Source organism: Amphiprion ocellaris, chromosome 9, assembly GCF_022539595.1.
Source record: "Amphiprion ocellaris isolate individual 3 ecotype Okinawa chromosome 9, ASM2253959v1, whole genome shotgun sequence".
In the NCBI taxonomy this organism is placed as follows: domain Eukaryota; kingdom Metazoa; phylum Chordata; class Actinopteri; family Pomacentridae; genus Amphiprion; species Amphiprion ocellaris.
Genome location: NC_072774.1, coordinates 1,128,080 through 1,147,623, shown reverse-complemented (window position 1 = coordinate 1,147,623; position 19,544 = coordinate 1,128,080). Strand labels below are relative to the sequence as shown.

General features: G+C 36.6%; 1 protein-coding gene across 2 annotated transcripts in view; it reads left to right on the top strand.

The window, feature by feature from the left end:
- tmc4 (transmembrane channel-like 4) overlaps nt 1-19,544 on the top strand; it is a 22,121-nt gene extending 2,577 nt beyond the window's left edge. The window contains exons 3-18 of one of the 2 annotated variants that reach the window (XM_035948586.2): nt 120-317; nt 1,096-1,273; nt 1,796-1,944; nt 3,173-3,322; nt 4,993-5,078; nt 6,183-6,313; nt 6,411-6,558; nt 7,240-7,398; nt 7,478-7,635; nt 8,933-9,059; nt 10,285-10,382; nt 12,661-12,844; nt 12,931-13,061; nt 15,008-15,163; nt 16,798-16,876; nt 16,985-19,544. In XM_035948586.2, coding sequence (XP_035804479.1) covers nt 293-317; nt 1,096-1,273; nt 1,796-1,944; nt 3,173-3,322; nt 4,993-5,078; nt 6,183-6,313; nt 6,411-6,558; nt 7,240-7,398; nt 7,478-7,635; nt 8,933-9,059; nt 10,285-10,382; nt 12,661-12,844; nt 12,931-13,061; nt 15,008-15,163; nt 16,798-16,876; nt 16,985-17,101 — 2,076 coding nt within the window. In that variant the 5' untranslated portion in view covers nt 120-292 and the 3' untranslated portion in view covers nt 17,102-19,544. Of the gene's footprint in view, nt 1-119; nt 318-1,095; nt 1,274-1,795; nt 1,945-3,172; nt 3,323-4,992; nt 5,079-6,182; nt 6,314-6,410; nt 6,559-7,239; nt 7,399-7,477; nt 7,636-8,932; nt 9,060-10,284; nt 10,383-12,660; nt 12,845-12,930; nt 13,062-15,007; nt 15,164-16,797; nt 16,877-16,984 lie in introns of those variants that run through there. The other variant, XM_055013751.1, reaches the window with a different exon arrangement.

Below are 19,544 nucleotides of genomic sequence, written 5' to 3'. Positions count from 1 at the left end.
ATCTGCTTTTTCTCTGTTAAATCTCTTCATTTCCAGCTTAGTTAAAGCCTTAACTTTACCGACACGCTTCCTTCAGTGTCTTTCCGTCCAGTTGGTTTATCCCATTGTGTAAACTGCAGGTGAATGGTGACTGTCGCTGTGGAAACGACAGGTTAAAACCCCATAAGGAAGTACCTGTGAGGTAATTTTACTGCCGAGGTTAAAGTCCTCCAGCTGAGCCGAGCAGGAAGAGAATCCAGGATCGTTTCCTCATGAACAGACCGGACTAGTTGTCGGTGAAAAGCTCAGAGAAATGGAACCTCAAAGACAAAACTCAAGTAAGATGTTTGATTTTATGAATATTTAATTATAAGTTTTATATGACTCAGCCGAATGACAAACTGTGATTTCTGTTGATTTTTAATAAACCAGCAGGTTTGTCCTGGCTGGAAATGATAAAAACAAAGACAAAAGACAGTAAAAGTCTGTTTTTTTTAAGTTTCTGTGTTAATATTACAGAGAAACTGATGTTTTTCTACTTTAGATGTCTGAATTTGAGATTAAAACATAAAAATAAGAGCAAAATAGAGCCTGATGTTCCATGTTTTTACATCTATAAACCCCAAAAGTATTTATTCACGTTTAGATTTATAGAGAAACAACATAAAAATGACAGAAACAAGAAAAACTATTGATGTTAATGATGGATTTGAACTATTTTATGTCTATTTTTATATATTTAAACAGTAGTCAAAAACGAGACACAAAACTACAAAAATGAGACAGAAAATGACAAAAATGAGACAAAAAAATGATAAAAACCAGACAGTGACAGAAACGAGACAAAATGACAAAAATGAGACAAACAATGACAAAAACGAGAAACAAAATGACAAAAACAAGGCACAAAAAGACAAAATGATAAAAAGCTGTGTTTTTGAGGAAATATATCTTTTCTGGACAGTAAAATGTAAAAAAAACAGTTAAATAGTCAAAATCCATTAACGCTATAAATCCACTATAAATCTAAATTTAACGCATCTATGAATAATTTTAGGTCAAACTATAATCATGTTGACGTGGAATCGTCTTCTTCTCGTCTTCCTGGCCTCTCAGGTTACCATGGCGACCAGCAGTCGCTTAGGTTACGGCAGGTGTCCTCTCCAGCGTCCAATCAGAACCATCCTCACTTCAACTGGAACCCGGGTCCAGAAGAGGACGAGGTGGACGGCAGCGAAACACAACAAGACCTCCGGACCCTCGGGCTGCCGATGGGGCTGAAGAGAGCCGTCCGGTACGATTTAGAAACACCCCAGAAGCCTTTTTAAGTGTTCAAAAAGTCCAGAAATAAAACTCCCACAGCCTTGAAACCCAGTGAGGACTCAGACAGAACAGTTCCCAGCAGATTTAAACGATGTAATGGATCCAATAAGGGACACATTTTTAACTACTAGTGCTTGAAAATGGAAAAAAGTGCAAAATTTTCAATCCAGGCTGGTTTCCAAGAAGTCCATGAAATGTCAACCAAATATCTGTCAAAACTCATCTAAAAGGACTGAAAATCTGTCCAAAACAAGTCAAAGATTGTCCAGGTTGAAGATAATGAACAATAATTGGCCCTTAAAAATGGAAAATGTTACAGTAAAGTTCAACCCAGGCAGGTCTAGTGTCTCCATAAAGTTCCTGTAAGTGTCTATCTATGGATGGATCCATATTTCTACTAAAATATATAGATAAATGAAGTGTTTCTGGTGAATCCTGATGTCCAGCTGCTCCAATGTTGAAGTTAAAGTGTTTAAAACCTCCTTCTTTCCAGGCAGGTGCAGCAGATGAAGATTCCGGTTGTTTCCAGCTCAGATTCCTGGAAACTGAAAAGAACCAAAACTCTACGAACAATCAAAGCCAGAGGCCGAGAGGTTCTGTCCTTCCTGACGCTGTGGAAGAAAACTCTGCAGAAGATCGGAGGTAAAAACCTGAAACTGAAGAACTTTAAGTCCGTAGAGTAAAACTGGTTTTGGTCAGTTTATTTGTCTTTAGGACGGTTTTATTTCCGTTTTGTGTCATTTTATATCTACTTATGCTTGTCTTGTGTCATTTTTGCGGCCATTTTGTGCCTCCATGTGTTAATGTTTTGGCTCTCTGCAGTCATTCAGTGTCTCTTTTGTGATCATTTTGTTTCTTGTTTGAGTGGTTTCGTGCATTTTTGGGACAGTTTTGTCTCTTTGTGGTGAATTTGTCTCAATTTTGTCATTTTTTGCCGTTACTTTCTTTTGTTAGAGTTTAGTTTTTGTGGTCATTTTTGTCTCCACATACCATAAATACATCATCAGTAGATGTTTCTCCATGCTGGATGGATCTCCAACATGTTTCTGAGCCATGCTGCATTTATTTTTTCATCCAGTAGCTTTGGTTTTACTCTCAGGATCATTTTGGATAAAAATTCTGTCATTTTGAACAGATTTTGGGTCATTTTGGACAAATTTTCAATCATTTTGAGCAAGTTTATGTCATTCTGGGTGCTTTTTTTCAATAGTTTTGATCATTTTTGGCAAATTTTGAGCTACTTTGATTCTGAGCGTTTGCATTTTTACAGCCTCTACTTTTTATTGATGCAGTCGGTTTGTTTTGCTCCCGTGATAATTTTGGCTTAAAAAAATATCATTTTGAACAGATTTTAGGACATTTTTGACTAATTTTTGACAAATTTGGGCAAGTTTATGTCATTTTGGACACATTTGGAGGCATTTTGAATACGAATAATTACAGCTGTAGAAAGATGTTTCACCATGCTGGATGGATCTCCAACTACTATCTCCTTTGTTCACTGTTTCTGCTGCATTTATTTTATTTTCTGTTTCTCTGTAAAAACACTGCCTGCAGTTCAACCTGAAAACTCTTAACTTTTTGGTCAGTGACGGCTTTACACCAATTAGCATTAGATTTTTTTTTGTCTATTACAGAATCTGGTTCCAGGAAATGCTTAGTTTTGGCCAATTTATAAACAACACATGGAATGAAGAAGGTTTGAATAAAAATCACAGATCTCAGCTCAGATTTGGTTCCTTTTCCTGACAGATAAGATGGAGAGCTGAATTTCTTTTCTGTTGGTCTGATAAATGGAGTCATTTTGGTGATTTTGTTTGAAAGAACATTTTGCTTTTTTGAAGTGAACTCTTGTCGTTTTCCTCTACAGGGAACTTTGGAGGCGGAGTAAAGTCCTACTTCCTGTTCCTGAGATTCTTGGTGGTTCTGAATTTCTTCTCCTTCTTGCTGATTGGTGGATTCGTCCTCATTCCCAGCATCGTCCTCACGTCTGTGGACACTCAGCTGGTCAATAGCACAGGTAACCGTTAGCTCAGGAGTACAGGAGAAGAAATCAGGATGAACTGAAAGAAACGGAGGACTTTTATTGTGAAAAACAGCTGCAATATTTACTCATAGACGCTATCAGACTTTTTTCTTCTTCATATCAATCACTGGAGCTGCAAAGATGAATCAATTCAATGTTAACAATTAAATGATTCTCCAACTATTAGAAGAATCTGCTGGTTGGTTTGAGTGATTTTAAAAAATAAAATCAGTTTAAGTCTCCTGATTCCAGCTTCTTAAATGTGAATATTTTCTGGTTTCTTTCCTCTGTGACAGTAAACTGAAGATCTTTGGACTAAACCAGACATTTGAGGAAAAACCAGTTTCCATCTTTTACCATTTTTTGGACTTTAGCCACCAAAAAAATGGTTTAAAAAATTGGGTTGTCATTTTTTTGAATTAAAAAAAGTCTAAATTCTGTGATTTCAGCTCGTTAAACATAAATATTTTCTGCTTTAGTTCCTCCTCTGTGACAGTAAACTGAAGATTTTTACCACTAATTGACATTTCTCACCATTTTCTGACACTGGACACCAAGAAATTAATCAAATAATTGGTTTGAGTCTAAATTCTGTGATTTCAGCTTGTTAAATGTGAATATTTTCTGGTTTCTTTCCTCTGTGACAGTAAACTGAAGATCTTTGGACTAAACAAGACATTTGAGGAAAGTCTGATCCACATTTTTTAACATTTAAAGGCAAACAGCCAATTGATTAATCCAGAAAATAATCAAAATAATAATTATTAAATCAGGTGTATGGAACATTTAAAAATAGTCAAAAATTAGACCAAAAATGATCCAAATTGACTTAAAAATTGACCAAAATGACACAAATAATCTAAAATTAGGCATGAACTGTTTAAAATCACTCAAAAACTGTCCATAACTACAGAAAAAGTGTCTAAAATGACACTAAATTAGTGAATAAAACGGCACAAAATGGACCTGAAATGACTCAGAACTCGTCCACAAGGACTCAGTTTCTAAAATGACATGAAACCTGTTTTTTCATGTTTCATCTCCTCCATAATCTGAGATTATTGATCTACTGTCCAATATTCCAGATTCTGGATCAATGACATGATGAGAAACTTTCAGGTTTTTATCTTTAATAGTTCCTCACATGTTGTCGTTCAAACACATTTAATGAGAGAAAAATAAACCTGATGGGTCGACGGGGGATTTTAAAACATTTTATCTCTAAAAATGTTTGATATTTGAAGCTAAGATTTCACAGATTTTAAATATCCAGAGTTTATGATAAATACGTTCAAGCAAATCCAAGATGTTTGAGCAGAAGGAGGCTGATGATTTCAGGTGGAACAACCAAACAGGAAGTTTATGCAAAACCAAGAATTGGAGCTACTTTCCTCAGTTCACTTGTTAATGAATAAAATGATGTATTTCTATTTCCAAAAGGAGGAAAAGCTTTTGGTATTTTTATAAGAGAAAACTGAACATATATAGACGACTGCACAGGGATTAATACTACCATCTGAGACCTGTGTTTAGTTTCCGCTGCAGCTTTGAAACTCCTCTTCGTGTCTCTTTTTGTTGTTAAAATCCTGGCAGCAGCAGCAGCAGGGTAAACCTGAACTAATCCTCAGCTCTGACCTTAACGCTGTTTGTTTTCTGTGTTTCAGGTCCAGAGGAGTGTCTGGAATATGATCCTAACCCTCAGGGCCTGGTGCTTTTCTATGACTACCTCCTGGACTTACTGTCAGGAACGGTGAGGAACCAGAGAAACACAATGACCTGCACACATTTTAGCTTCTGGTGCATCAGGCAGCAGCAGTAGACTGTAATTAAAGATGGATCAAGTTTACACCATGTAGGTAAACTCCATCATCCAGCCCTCAGATTCAGACCCTCTACCATCAACTGAACGTTTACTGCAGCTACAAACAAATGAGAAACTTTACAGAGAGATTCTCCACCACCACACCTTTAGAGTTCATCATTAGGTTCTAGTTGAAGTCAGAACTTTGGAGGATCTTTTATTGTTTTACATCAAACAGTCAGAAGTTCTAAGTTCTCCAGATACCCCGGGCTCTTCAGGAATATTATCTTATGTATCTTATAATACAATCTCCCATCTCATCTCATCTCATCTTATCTTACCTTACTTATCTAGTCTCATCCCATCTCGTCTCGTCTCGTCTCGTCTCATCTCATCTCATCTCCCTTATAGTTCATCATTAGGTTCTAGTTGAAGTCAGAACTTTGGAGGATCTTTGATTGTTTTACATCAAACAGTCAGAAATTCTAAGTTCTCCAGATATCCTGTGCTTCTCAGGAATATAATCTTGTCTTGTCTTATCTCATCCCATTTCATCCTATCTTATCTAATCTTATCTCTTCTCATCTCATCCCATCTCACCCTATCTCATTTCATCTTGTCTTATTTCATCTTGTCTCATCCCATCTTATCTAATCTTATATCATCTCATCTTGTCTTATCTTGTCTTGTCTTGTCTCATCCCATCTCATCCTATCTCATCTCATCCTATCTTATATCAACTTATCTCATTTCATCTTATCTCAACCTATCTCACCTTATCTAATCTCTTATCTCATCCTATCTTATCTAGTCTCATCTCATCTTATCTCACCCCATCTCATCCCATTTCACCTCATCTCATCTAATCTTATCTCATCTCACCTTATCTTTATCTCATCTCATTTCATTTCATCTCATCTCATCTCATTCTCTCCAGATAAAAGTTTGTTCCATGTTTTTGTGTTTGTTTATCAAATGACTTCCTGTGTGTGTGTGTGTTCCATGTTTTTGTGTGTATTGTTTATTAAAGTGACTTCCTGTGTGTGTGTTCAGGGTTTCATGGAGTACTCCTTCCTGTTTTACGGCTACTACAGCATGAAGGACAGCAGCTACAGCCTCCCTCTGGCCTACCTGCTCACCGCCGTCTTCTACTTCGCATTCTGTCTCATTTGCATCATCGTCCGGTGAGTCGAACCGCAAACAAACAAACAAACAAACAAACAATGTTCAGTCACCTCCACTTCACATCCTCCTCCTCCTGCTCTTTGATTGACCGCACAGGATGGGCACCGCAGCTCGGGTCACTGTGGCGACGGGAGGTGGCGCCGTGGGCAACTACAGCAGCATCGTGTTCACGGGTTGGGATTACGGTTGCCTAGGAGACCGAGCGACGAAGCTGAAGCAGAACAACATCCGATACCAACTGCAGGTCAATTATAGATAGATAGATAGATAGATAGATAGATAGATAGATAGATAGATAGATAGATAGATAGATAGATAGATAGATACATAGATAGATAGATAGATAGATAGATAGATAGATAGACTATAGATAGATAGATAGATAGATGGACAGTTTCAAGAGATTTTTAACAACTTCAGAGTCATGTTGGACCCATTGTGAGACAGGATTGGACAGGTTTTGAGATATTTTAGAAGCTTTTAAACTAATTTTAGCCACTTTTAAGTCATTTTGGACACAGCACTTGGTTTAGACAGGTTTTGAGGTATTTTTAACAGATTGTGGACATGTTTCAAGACATTTTAGGCACGTTTTTACTCATTTGGGACACCTAACACCTAATTTGGACAAGTGGCAGTCCATTTCCGGCAATTTCTTAGGAGTTTTGGCAACTTTTTAAGTTATGTTGGATAGTTTTTAATTTGTTTTGGACAGGTGTCAAGACATTTTGGAACCTTTTTAACTAATTTTAGGCCAGATTTAAGTCATTTTAGACAAATTTGAGTCCATTTGAGAGAAGTTTGGACTTGTTGGAGTCCTGTTGGACAATTCTTGGTTATTTTTGGGACTTCTTATGTTTTGTTGGACAGTTTTGAACTCTTTTTGGACAGTTTCTAAAGCTCACCTATGTTCTGTCTGTTCCAGGTGGATCTGGAGGAGGAGCGACTGAAGCAGCAGGCAGCAGCTCTGACGGCGTCTCAGAAGCTCCTTTTATATTCTCTGCGTGTCTCCATGTTTTTTGTGGCGGTTGGCTTCATTGCAGCAGCATTGTACGGCATCTTTGTGGCCACAGAGTTCAGCCAGGTAACCGTTCACCAGCAGAAACAGAACAATGAGGTTCCTCTGGAGCTTTTAGTGACTGTCTCTGGTTTCTGCCCAACAGGTAAGGAGTGGAGACGAAGGAATCCTGGGTTTGGTCTTCGAGTATCTGCCGTCAATCGTCATCACTGCTGGGAACTTCGTGGTTCCGCTGCTGTGCGACCAGATCGCCTCCGTGGAGAAATATCCTCCCACCGTCACCATCATCCTGGCTCTGCTTAGGTCTGGAGGAACTCTGGTTTGGTTTTAACTCTCTGAGCTTCAAATGTTTTCTGGCTGTTTCTCTGTTTTTTTGTTTAAAAAGATACCACGCCTCTAGAACCCACCTGCAGGTTTTGGGTGTCAGATGATTCATTTATTTGGGTGTTTAAGTGCCAGATAAAGTTCTGATCCAATAAAAACTGCAGCAAAGTTGATATATTCTGGTCATGTGAATTGATTAAGTCGTTGAGACTGTGTGAAAAACTGTCTTGAAACCGGTCCAAAATGAGTTAAAATGGTTCAAAATGACTTAAAAACTGTCCAAAATAGCTTGAAAAGACTCCAAAACGCCTCAAAAAAAGTCCCAAAACAATTGAATTTGTCCAAAATTATTTGAAACTTAGTTAAAAACTGTCCAAAATGAACCAACATTTTTCTCCTAAATGACTTGAAACTTGCCTAAAATTAGATTTTTTAAAAAGGCATCAAAATGCTTCGAGCTTAGAGTCATGTTGGACCCATTGTAAGACAGTTTTGGACAGGATTCAAGACATTATGGATGCATTTGAACTCATTTTAGGCATGTTTTAAGTCACCCTAACCGCAACCCTTTGGGCTTGTTGGAGTCCTTCTGGACAACTCTTGGGATTTTTGGGACTTTTTAGGTTAAATTGGACAGTTTTTAACTGCTTTTGGACAAATTTTATGACAAGTTGAATAGTTTCAAGTAGTTCTGGACTGATTTCAAGACATCTTGTGCAACTTTGTTCAGTCATACGAGTCAAGCAGCTTGTATCTCTTGTTTCTGAAGTTCTTCAGAGCAGGTTTTATCCCTACAATCTTTCAAGACCAGTTGAGCCCTTTTGAACAATAATTAAATTATGTTGGATTTAATTGTTTCACTAAGTCTCAAGACATTTTAAGAAGTTTAGAGTCACATTGGACCCATTGTAAGACACTTTTGGACAGATTTCAAGACATTTTGAACTAGTATGACTCCTAAATGACTTTAAACTTGACTAAAATGAAATAAGAAAGCATCAAACATGTTTGAAGCATGTCTAAATGTGTTAAAATGGTTCAAAATGTCTTGAAACTTGTCAAAAATTAGATAAAAATGTCTAAAATTACTTAAAAGAGTCCAAATGACTTCAAAATAGCTGAGAAGAACAACTTCCCAGGAGCTGAATGTGTTTTTGTGTTGAGGAGGCAACTTCTGTCCAGTCCGACCCTGACGTGTTTCTGCATGTTTGAACCTAATAATCTCTAATCCTGTGATTAAAAAGCGGTTAAATGCCAGTTCTTCCTGTATTTTCAGAGCTGTGGTTCTGCGTCTGGCAGGTCTGATCGTTCTCCTGTCCACTCTGTGGAGTCAGATCACCTGCAATGGACAAACAACCAGCGGAGAATGTCAGCTGTGTCAATACGACCATAAAAACTACCCGGTAAATAAACCAGACTGTCTTTAAGGGTGTTCATCTCAGAATAATCACAACACAAACAGCTTTTCAAATTAAAAGTTATTGTCAGTATCTCTACATACAGAGAAATTAAAATACTAACACAGTCTGGGCAGGTTCTGAAGTATTTTTAACAGATTGTGGACATGTTTTAAGACATTTTAGACAAGTTTTTACTCATTTTGAACAATTTTCACTTAGTTTCGACAAGTCTCGGTCATTTTGGCAATTTTTTCAGAACTTTGGCAGGTTTTTATCTTTAATAGTTCCTCAGATATTGTTGTTCAAACAGACTTAGGTCTAATGAGAGAATAAACAAATTAAATTTCTAAAATATCATTTTAAATGTCCATATTTTATGCTACAAATCAGAGATAAAATTATGAAATTATGTGTTTCATGTCCTCAGTGACTTGAAACTTTCCAAACTTACTCAAAGTGTCTGAAATGACACTAAATTAGTGAATAAAACGGCACAAAATGGACCTGAAATGGCTCAGAACTCGTCCACAAGGACTCAGTTTCCATCATTACTTTAAGAACTGAAGGTCAGTCAGTCCAGAACATTTTAAGAACTTTGAATGACTCCTCGAGAAACCATCTAGGAACCATCTAGAACTACCCAGGAGCCATCTAGGAGCCACCCAGGAACCTACCAGGAACCATCTAGGAACTACCCAGGAACTACCCAGGAACCTACCAGGAACCATCTAGGAACTACCCAGGAACTACCCAGGAACCTACCAGGAACCATCTAAAATGACATGAAACCAGTTTTTTCATATTTCATCTCCTCCATAATCAGAGATTATTGATCTACTGTCCAATATTCCAGATTCTGGATCAATGACATGATGAGAAACTTTCAGGTTTTTATCTTTAATAGTTCCTCACATGTCGTTCAAACACATTTAATGAGAGAAGAAACCTGATGGAAGGGGGTCGACGGGGGATTATTTTCCAATCTCTCACAAAGTATTTGATATGTGAAGCTGAAATTTGACAGATATCTTTATAAATATCCAGATTTTATGCTCTAAAAGTTTCTAGTAGATCAGAGACGGTGGAGCAGAAGGACACTGATGATTTAAGGTGGAATAATTCAGCTTTAACAGTCTGTGTGTTTAGAGAACGATTATTTAGTTGTAATTTAACGTAATATTTGCACTGAATGTGAATTTGTGGATCTAAGCTATTGTGTTTGATGCAGTGCTGGGAAAGTCGCATCGGTCAGGAGATGTACAAACTGACGCTGTTCGACCTCCTCATCAACATGGCCACTCTGGTTCTGGCTGAGTTCCCTCGAAGGTACCAAGCACCAGTTCTATTTAAATTATCTGGATATTAAACCAGTGTGAAGGTATGTTTATGTTTTTTCAATTTAACTTTCAGGACAGTTTGACCATAATTTGAAGATGTTTAAGATATTTTGGATGCCTGTCAACTCATTTTGGGCAGTTTGAGCTCAGTCTCAATGGGTTTTTGGACAGTTTTAACTGAATTTTAACAGGTTTCAAGTTATTTTAGAAGCTTTTAAACTCATTTTAGCCATTTTTAAAGTTATTTTGGACACATGGCACTTGGTTTGGACAAGTCTGAGTCATTTCTGGCAATTTCTTAAGAATTTTGGCAACTTTTTAAATTATTTTGGACCGTTATTAATTTGTTTTGGACAGGTGTCAAAACATTTTGGATGCTTTATAACTAATTTAAGGCAAGACTGAAGTCATTTAGACAATTTTGAGTTGAATTGTTGGAGTCCTTTTGGACAATTCTTGGGGGTTTTGGGACTTCTTAGGCTTTGTTGGACAGTTTTTAACTTTCTGGACAGGTTTCAAGACATTGTGGATGCATTTTAATTCATTTTAGGTATATTTTAAGTTATTTTGTACAAGTTTGAGTCCATTTGAAAGAAATTTGGACTTGTTGGAAGGATTTTGGGGCTTTTTCAATTATGTTGGACAAGTTTCAAGAGATTTTAAGCAAGTTTAGATTCATGTTGGACCCATTGTGAGACAGTTTTGGACAGTTTCAAGAAATTATGTATGCATTTGAACTCATTTAAGGCAAGATTTAAGTTATTTTAGACAAATTTGAGTCCCTCTGAGAGAAGTTTGGACTTGCTAGAGTCCTTTTTGACAATTCTTGGGATTGTTGTAATTTTTTCGGTTAAGTTGGACAATTTTAACTTATTTTGGACACATTTTTAGACATTTTGAATAGTTTTAAGTAATTTTGGACTGGTTTCAAGACATCTACAACAATTTTGTTCAGTTGATGTTGAGCTTCCAGAGTTCTTCAGATTAGGATTCATCCCTACAGTCTTTCGAGACAAGTTGGAGTCCTTAAGTCTTTAACAAAAATTATTATAATAATCATTAGTTGCAGACGTAGTTTGTTATTTTGGACATTTTTATTTACTCATTTTGGACAATTTTCAAGGCATTTCGAACATGTTTGACTAATTCTGGACAGATTTCAACTGAACCAAAGATTTCAAAAACATAATCTAAGAAGTCCCAAAAATCCCAAGATTTGTCCAAAAAGACACCGGCAAGTCCACATTTCTCTCAAATGGACTCAGATTTGTCCAAAATTACTTAAAACATGCGTAGAATGAGTTCAAATGCATCCTTAATGTCTTGAAACCTGTCCAAAACTGTCTCACGATGGGTCCAATGTGACTCTAAACTCGTTAAAAATCTCTTGAAACGTGTCCAAAACAGTTAAAAACTGTCCAACATAATCTGAAAAGTCCCAAAAATCCCTCGAACAAACAAAACTTCTTTCAAATGGACTCGAATTTATAGAAAATTACTTAAAATATGCATTAAATTAATTCAAATGCATCCACAATATCTTGAAATCTGTCTAGAGAGTTAAAACCTGTCCAACGAAACTTAAGAAGTCCCAAAAATCCCAAGAATTGTCCAAAAGGACTCCAACAAGTCCAAAATTCTCTCAGATGGACTTAAATTAGTCTAAAATGACTTAAATCTTTCCTTAAATTAGTTTAAAAGCATCCAAAATGTCTTGAAATCTGCCCGAAACTGTCTCACAATGGGTCCAACATAATTATGTTGGAGAGTTTTTCACAAAGTCCAGACAAGAATCAAGACATTTTGAATGTTTTTAAACTCATTTTAGGCCATTTTAAAGTCATTAGGGACAAATTAAAGCTCTTTGGGTCGTTTTGGACACTTTTAAAGTTATTTTGAAAAGGTTTTTACCCATTCTGGTCAAGATTTCAGTCATTTTTGATGATTTTGTTCAATCACTTTTGAGCATTTTGTAACACCTGTTTCCAGAGTTCTTCAACACGTTTCGCTCCTGCAGTCTTCAGAAATCTGGACCAATGAAATAATCTGGATCTTGGTAAAGCAGTGTGACGTGTGATGATATGTCTGAATGTTTTTGAGTTATGTGTGAACAAGTTTCAGGTTATTTTTCACAATTTTTACTCATTTTGGTGAAGTTCCATCATTGTGGAGCCGTTTCTAGGACTTGTTTCCAGAGTTCTTCAGGTTTCATCCCTACATGCAGGAATCTGGATCTCGGTAAACCAGTTTGTGTTTCTGTCTGTCAGGTTGCTGGTGGATAGCTGGTCCAATAAACTGACCCAGTGGGTCGGTCGGCAAGAGTTTGTGGTTCCTGCTAATGTTCTGGGGCTGGTTTACGGTCAGACTGTGGTCTGGACCGGAACTCTGTTCTGTCCTCTGCTGCCGCTGATCAACACCATCAAGTTCATCGTCCTGTTCTACTGCAAGAAGGTGAAGCTTCCACTCAGCCAACGTCCAACAGACGCCGCTGCTCCGGTTCCTGACCCGGTTTCATTTGGTTTTATTTTCCTGTGCAGCTCACGCTCTTCCAGAACTGTCGACCGGCCCTGAAGACGTTCCGATCCACCACCTCCAACTTCTTCTTCCTGCTGGTGCTGCTGCTGGGCCTTGGCATCGCCACCATGGTCATGATCTACAGCGTGGCTCAGTGAGTGATTTCTGCAGAGGTTTAAGTTTCAACAAGTTTTAAGACGTTTTGGACACTTCTTACGGTATTTAAGACAGTTTTAACAAATTTTTTGTCACGTTTCAGGACATTTCGGATGCTTTTTATCTAATTTTATGCAAGTTTCAAGTCATTTTGAAAAAAAAATCGTTCTCTGGACTAAGTTTGGTTCATTTTGGACAGTTTTGAACTCCTTTTGAGACACATTGGGAGACATTTTGAACCGTTTTAACTAATAGTTCAAAATGTCTGGTTGGTTTTAAGACAGGTTAGATGCTTTCCCCTCAATTCAGGCAGGTTTCAAATCATTTTGAATGAATTTGAATCACTTTGGGCAGTTTTTAACTAAGTTTGGACAGATTTCAAGATATTTTGGATGCTTTTTAACTAATTTAAGGCAAGATTTAAGTCATTTAAGTCCATTTTTTTGGCCTTTACAGCTTTATTTGATAGGCGCAGTGAGAGACAGACAGGAAACGGGGGAGAAGAGTCGGGGGAGAGACATGCAGCAAAGGGCCACGAGCAAGAATCAAACCCAGGCCTCTGCATCGGGGACCAGCCCTGTACATGGGTCACCTGCTTAACCCGTTGAGCTATATGGGTGCCCAATAAACATACATTTCATTTAAGTCCATTTGAGAGAGTTTTGGACACGTTGGAGTCCTTTTGGACAATTCTTGGGATTTTTGGGACTTCTAGGGTTTTGTTGGACAGTTTTTAACTCTCTGGAGGTTTCAAGACATTGTGGATGCATTTGAACTCATTTTAGGCATAGTTGAAGTTGTTTTAGACAAATTTGAGTCCATTTGAGAGAAGGTTGGACTTATTGGAGTCCTTTTGGACAACTCTTGGTTGTTTTTTAAAACTTCTTAGGTTTTGTTGGACAGCTTTTAATTCCCTGGAGGTTTCAAGATTATAGATTAGATTATGTTGGACGGTTTTGAACCGTACAACTAATACATAGTTTGGGCAGGTTTTGAGGTATTTTTAAGAAATTGTGGTTTTAAGACATTTTACACATTTTTTTCCTCATTTTGGACAGTTTTAACTCAGTTTGGACAAGTCTGAGTCATTTTCTGCAATTTCTTAGGAATTTTGGCAACTCTTTTGAAGTTATTTTGGACTGTCTTTAATTTGTTTTGGACATATATAAATACATTTTGGATGCTTTTCAACTAATTTGAGACAAGATTTAAGTCATTTTAGACAAACTTGAGTCCATTTGAGAGAAGTTTGGACTTGTTAGCCATTGTGAGACATTTTTGGACAGATTTCAATTCAAGACATTCTGGATGCAGTTGAACTCATTTTAGGCATATTTTAAGTAATTTGGGACAAAATTGAGTCTGGACAAGTTTGGACTTGGAGGGATTTTTGGGACCTTTTAGATTATGTTGGACAGTTCTTAGCTGAATTTTAACAGGTTTTGAGATATTTTGGAGGCTTTTAAACTCATTTTAGTCATTTTTTAAAGTTTTTTTTGGACTTCTTAGATATTGTTGGACAGTTTTTAACACTCTGGGCAAATTTGAAGATATTGTGGATGCATTTTAACTCATTTTATGCATATTTTAAGTAACTGTACAAATTTGAGTCCATTTGAAAGAAATTTGTACTTGTTGGAGTGGTTTTTGGGACTTTTTAGATTATGTTGGATGGTTTTTAAGTCTTTTTGGACAAGTTTCAAGAGAATTTTAACAAATTTCGAGTCATGTTGGACCCATTGTGAGAGTTAAGTGTGAACAAATTTCAGGTTATTTTTTCACAGTTTTAACTCATTTTGGTGAAGTTTCAACTCTTTTTGGACACTTTAGTTCCATCATTGTCGAGCGGTTTGTATCAGTGAGTTGTTCCTGCAGAAAGTGGAGCTTCGTCAGAGGACTGAGAGGGTTTAATGTTCTTGAATCTGTTTCCTTCTTTCCCAACAGGATCCATCCCTCCATGGCTTGTGGTCCTTTCCGATCTCTCCCCAACATTTGGTCAATTGTTCCAAATTCTTTCTACAGCCTCTCTGATGTCACTCAGGAGTTCCTGTTCTTCATCGGCTCGCAGGCTTTCAGCATCCCTCTGTTCACATTATCATGGTGAGACGCATCAATGTCCTGGTTTACAACTGCAGACCTGCAGCCGTTAATCCATTAGTTGTCAACTGTTAAATCAATCGACAACTACGGTAGTCTGATAATCACTGTGAGTATTCTTTTCAATAAAAACAGTCTAAATTCTGTGATTCCAGCTCCTTAAATGTGAATATTTTCTGGTTTCTTTCCTCTCTGATGGTAAACTGAAGATCTTTGGACTAAACAATACATTTGAGGAAACTCTGATCCACATTTTTCATCATTTAAAGACATTTTAAACACCAAACAACTGATTGTAGTTTGTTTTTGGTTCAGTTTTCTGTGACAGAGGAAGAAAGAAACCACAAAATATTCACAGTGAGGAAGCTAAAGTCATAGAATTGAGACTTTCTGAAAGAAAAACTTGCTCTAAATTCAACTATTTTTCAAGAAAAAGTCTAAATTCTGTGATTTCAGCTTCTTAAATGTGAATATTTTCTGGTTTCTTTCCTCTGTGACAGTGAACTGAAGATCTTTGGACTAAACAAAAAAAACATTTATCATCTTTAAGAAACTTTTAAAACCATTTTAATGTTTGTTTTTCCACTAATAATAGGCAGGTTTCAAGTCATTTGGGTCAATTTTCAGTGCCTTGGGTCCACTTCAGCCCATTTTAAACTATTTTGAAGTTATTTTTGAACCGTTTTTTTTTCCTCACTCGTTTTGGATAGTTTTAACTCAGTTTGGACAAGTTTTGAGATATTTTGACAAGTTTTATGGGTACTGACACTGTTTAAGCTGTGTTGGACTGTTTTGCACTAGTTTAAATATATTTTGAATTGTTTTAAGTAATTTTGGACAGATATCAAGACAATGTGGTTGTCTTTTAACTATATTGAAGCAGCTTTCAAGTCGTCAGGGACAAATTTGAGCCTCTTGGCCAACTTCAGGCCATATTTTCAACCATCTTCTGACATTTTAGGGCTCAAACAACTAATTAGTTAACCCAGATAATAATCAACAAAGAAAAGAACTGTTATTTGCAACTGGCCAAATATGTGACCAAGTCATTTGACCCTTTGTTCTTAAACAAAATAAAAATCATGCATTTAAACAAGAGCTAAGATGAGATCTACTTTATTTGTCCCGGAGGAAATTATTTAAATTCAATAGTCATTTCATGCAAGTTTTAAGTGATTTTGGACCATTTTTTCACAAATATTGGACAGATTCTGAGTAATTTTGGACATCTCAGTCATTTTGTTCAAGTTTCAAGTAACATTTGACAGGGTTCAAGTCATTTTGGACATTTTTAAAATTCATTTTCAACAAATTTAGTCATTTCATGACAAGTTTCACATGATTTTAGACCATTTTTTAAACTAATATTGGACAGATTCTGAGTAATTTTGGACATCTTAGTCATTTTGTTCAAGCTTCAAGTCACATTTGACTGCAGATTACAAAAGGAAAATGACTTTTTAACTGATATGTGCAACAATAATATTCGTAAAAGAGTGTCTTTAAAATGGGAGTTTTAGTGCAGTTTTTAAACAGTTAATACAAAGTTAGTGAGATAAACATGAGGTATAGACTTTCTGTAGAGTTTATTCTGTATTTCCTGGATCTTTAATGTCCTTTTGCTCTCTTCCTGACAGCGTGGTGATGTGCTACATCATCGCTTTGGCTTCCGTCTATGGGAAAAGTGTTTCCCTGCTCAGAGCTCAGCTTAAAGCGGTACGTTGTTGGATTTTACACTAAATGGTTTAATGTCAATCAATTAGTTTGATTTTGAAAAATAACCCACAGGCTTTATGAATACTTTGGTGGGTGTTTGGTTCACAGGAGGGCAAAGACAAACAGTTTCTGGTCAAACAGTACGAGAAGTTGCGACAACAGCTTCAGATGCCAGAACAGAGCGGAGGACTGAACACACCATCAGGAACCTGCTTTATTATCTGAAACACGAGGAGCTGGAAGGACTTCATCTGCCTTCTAAAGCACGTTTTACCAAAGATGTTGTTGTTCCTGATCTAAATCCAGAGATCAGTGTTTTTAAGAAACTGTATATTATTAACCTACCTAAGTTATAGAGTTAAATTATATAAATTCCAAGTGTAGCGTCTTTAATGTAAGAGATTTGTACAGTTACTAAATTATTCATTTGTGATTTATAGTTAGTTTTTATTTGACTAGTGAGTTCCTTCTGGCTGAAAATATCATAAACAAGTGACAAAAGATAGAAAGCAGAAGCTGCTTTTCTCAAAAACTTGAAATATTGAAAGGTCATTTTGAATTTTTAGTGAAAATGCAAAATTAACCATATCGCCAACACAATGTGACACAAATCAACAAAAATGAGACACAAAAGGACAAAAATGAGACAAAAAATGATAAAAGCAAGACACAAAACGACAAAAACGAGACACAAAGCAACAAAAACGAGACAAAACAACAAAAATGAGACAAAAACGGTAAAAACAAGACACAAAACGATAAAAACGACACAAAACGACAAAAACGAGACACAAAGCAACAAAAACGAGACACAAAACAATAAAAATGAGACACAAAACAACAAAAACAACACAAAATGATAAAAACAAGACAGAAAACAAAAACGAGACACAAAACGCCAAAAACAAGACACAAAACGACCAAAACGAGACACAAAACGACAAAAATGAGACAAAACTATAAAAATAAGACACAAAACGACAAAAACGAGACACAAAATGACAAAAAAGAGACAAAACGGCAAAAACATGACACAAAACGACAAAAATGAGACACAAAATGACAAAAAGACACAAGCGACAAAAATGAGACGCTAAACAACAAAAACGAGACACAAAACGACAAAAACGAGACACAAAACGACAAAAACGAGACACAAAACGACCAAAACGAGACAAAGTCACACAAAACATACACATACAAATACCTGGGTGTTCACCTCAACAATAAACTGGACTGGACACACAATACAGAGGTTCTGTACAAGAAGGGCCAAAGTCGTCTCCACCTGCTGAGGAGACTGAGGTCCTTTGGAGTGTGCAGGACTCTGCTCAGGACATTTTATGACTCTGTGGTAGCGTCTGCTATCTTCTATGCAGTGGTCTGCTGGGGAGCAGGGAGCACTGAAAGGGACAGAAAGAGACTAAACAGACTGGTCAGGAGGGCTGGTTCTGTCCTGGACTGTTCCCTGGACTCCATAGAGGAGGTGGGTGAGAGGAGGATGTTGGCAAAGCTCACATCCATCATGGACAATCCCTCTCACCCACTGCATGACACTGTGGGGTCTTTAAGCAGCTCCTTCAGCAGCAGACTGAGACATCCACCCTGCAAGAAAGAGCGCTATCACAGGTCCTTCATCCCATCTGCTGTAAGACTGAACAACATCAGCATCACTGGCTGATGTTAACATAAACTGGACTCATATCATATCATCCCAAACCATAAAATTTGCACAGACATTATTGCACTGCTACATCTTTGCACTTTTAAACTTTATTTTTTTAAGCCACTTTATACTGTCATTGTCTTACAGTGTGTCAATACTGCACTATTTCATCCTCATCTCTCATCCCTGTACATATTGTAAATATTATTACTACTGTTCTATTATTGTTTTATTCCTATTACTACGTCTATTGCTACATAAGCTGCTGTAACAATGTAAATTTCCCTTGGCGTGGGGAGAAATAAAGGACTTATCTTAAAACGATAAAAAACAAGACACAAAAATGTATTTTTAAGTCTTTATTTTCTGGTTCTGTGATTTGTTTTTGGACAGACTACAGTTTTCTTTAATATAATTTACAGTTAAACCAAAAAATTATTCATTTATACTGAACCATGATTTTATAATGAACATCTCCAACTCAATGTTTTACTGAGTTTATTTCTTGTTTATCTTGTTTCCAGCCAGAAGAAACCTGCTAGTCAATGAAAAATCCGCTGTAAATCAAAACTTGACGTGAAGTTTGTGGCTTCACTGTACTTATTAGATGTATGTACAGATATTCATTATTTTTCCTTTTAAGTCAGTTAACACTATCAGATTAAAAATTCTGCAACAAATCAGTCACAGGAGGGTTTAAAACTTTCATATCATCATTTTAACCATTTAAACGTGAACATGTTTCCGGTAAATTTGTGATTGTTACTATGCATAATGATTTCTAACTTTCTGTATGTTAAAACAACATGTGTTAGAGATGTTTGTAATGAATTATATGAACTATTTCTGTTGTTTTTGCTTTTTTTTTTTTTTTTTAAGAAATTGACTAATAATGCCATATCTAAACTTAGTCACTCATTATCTAGAGCAAGTTAATAATTTTGGACGTTATATTTTTAAGTAAAAATGTAAAATAATGCAGAAATATATTCTAACATGGTG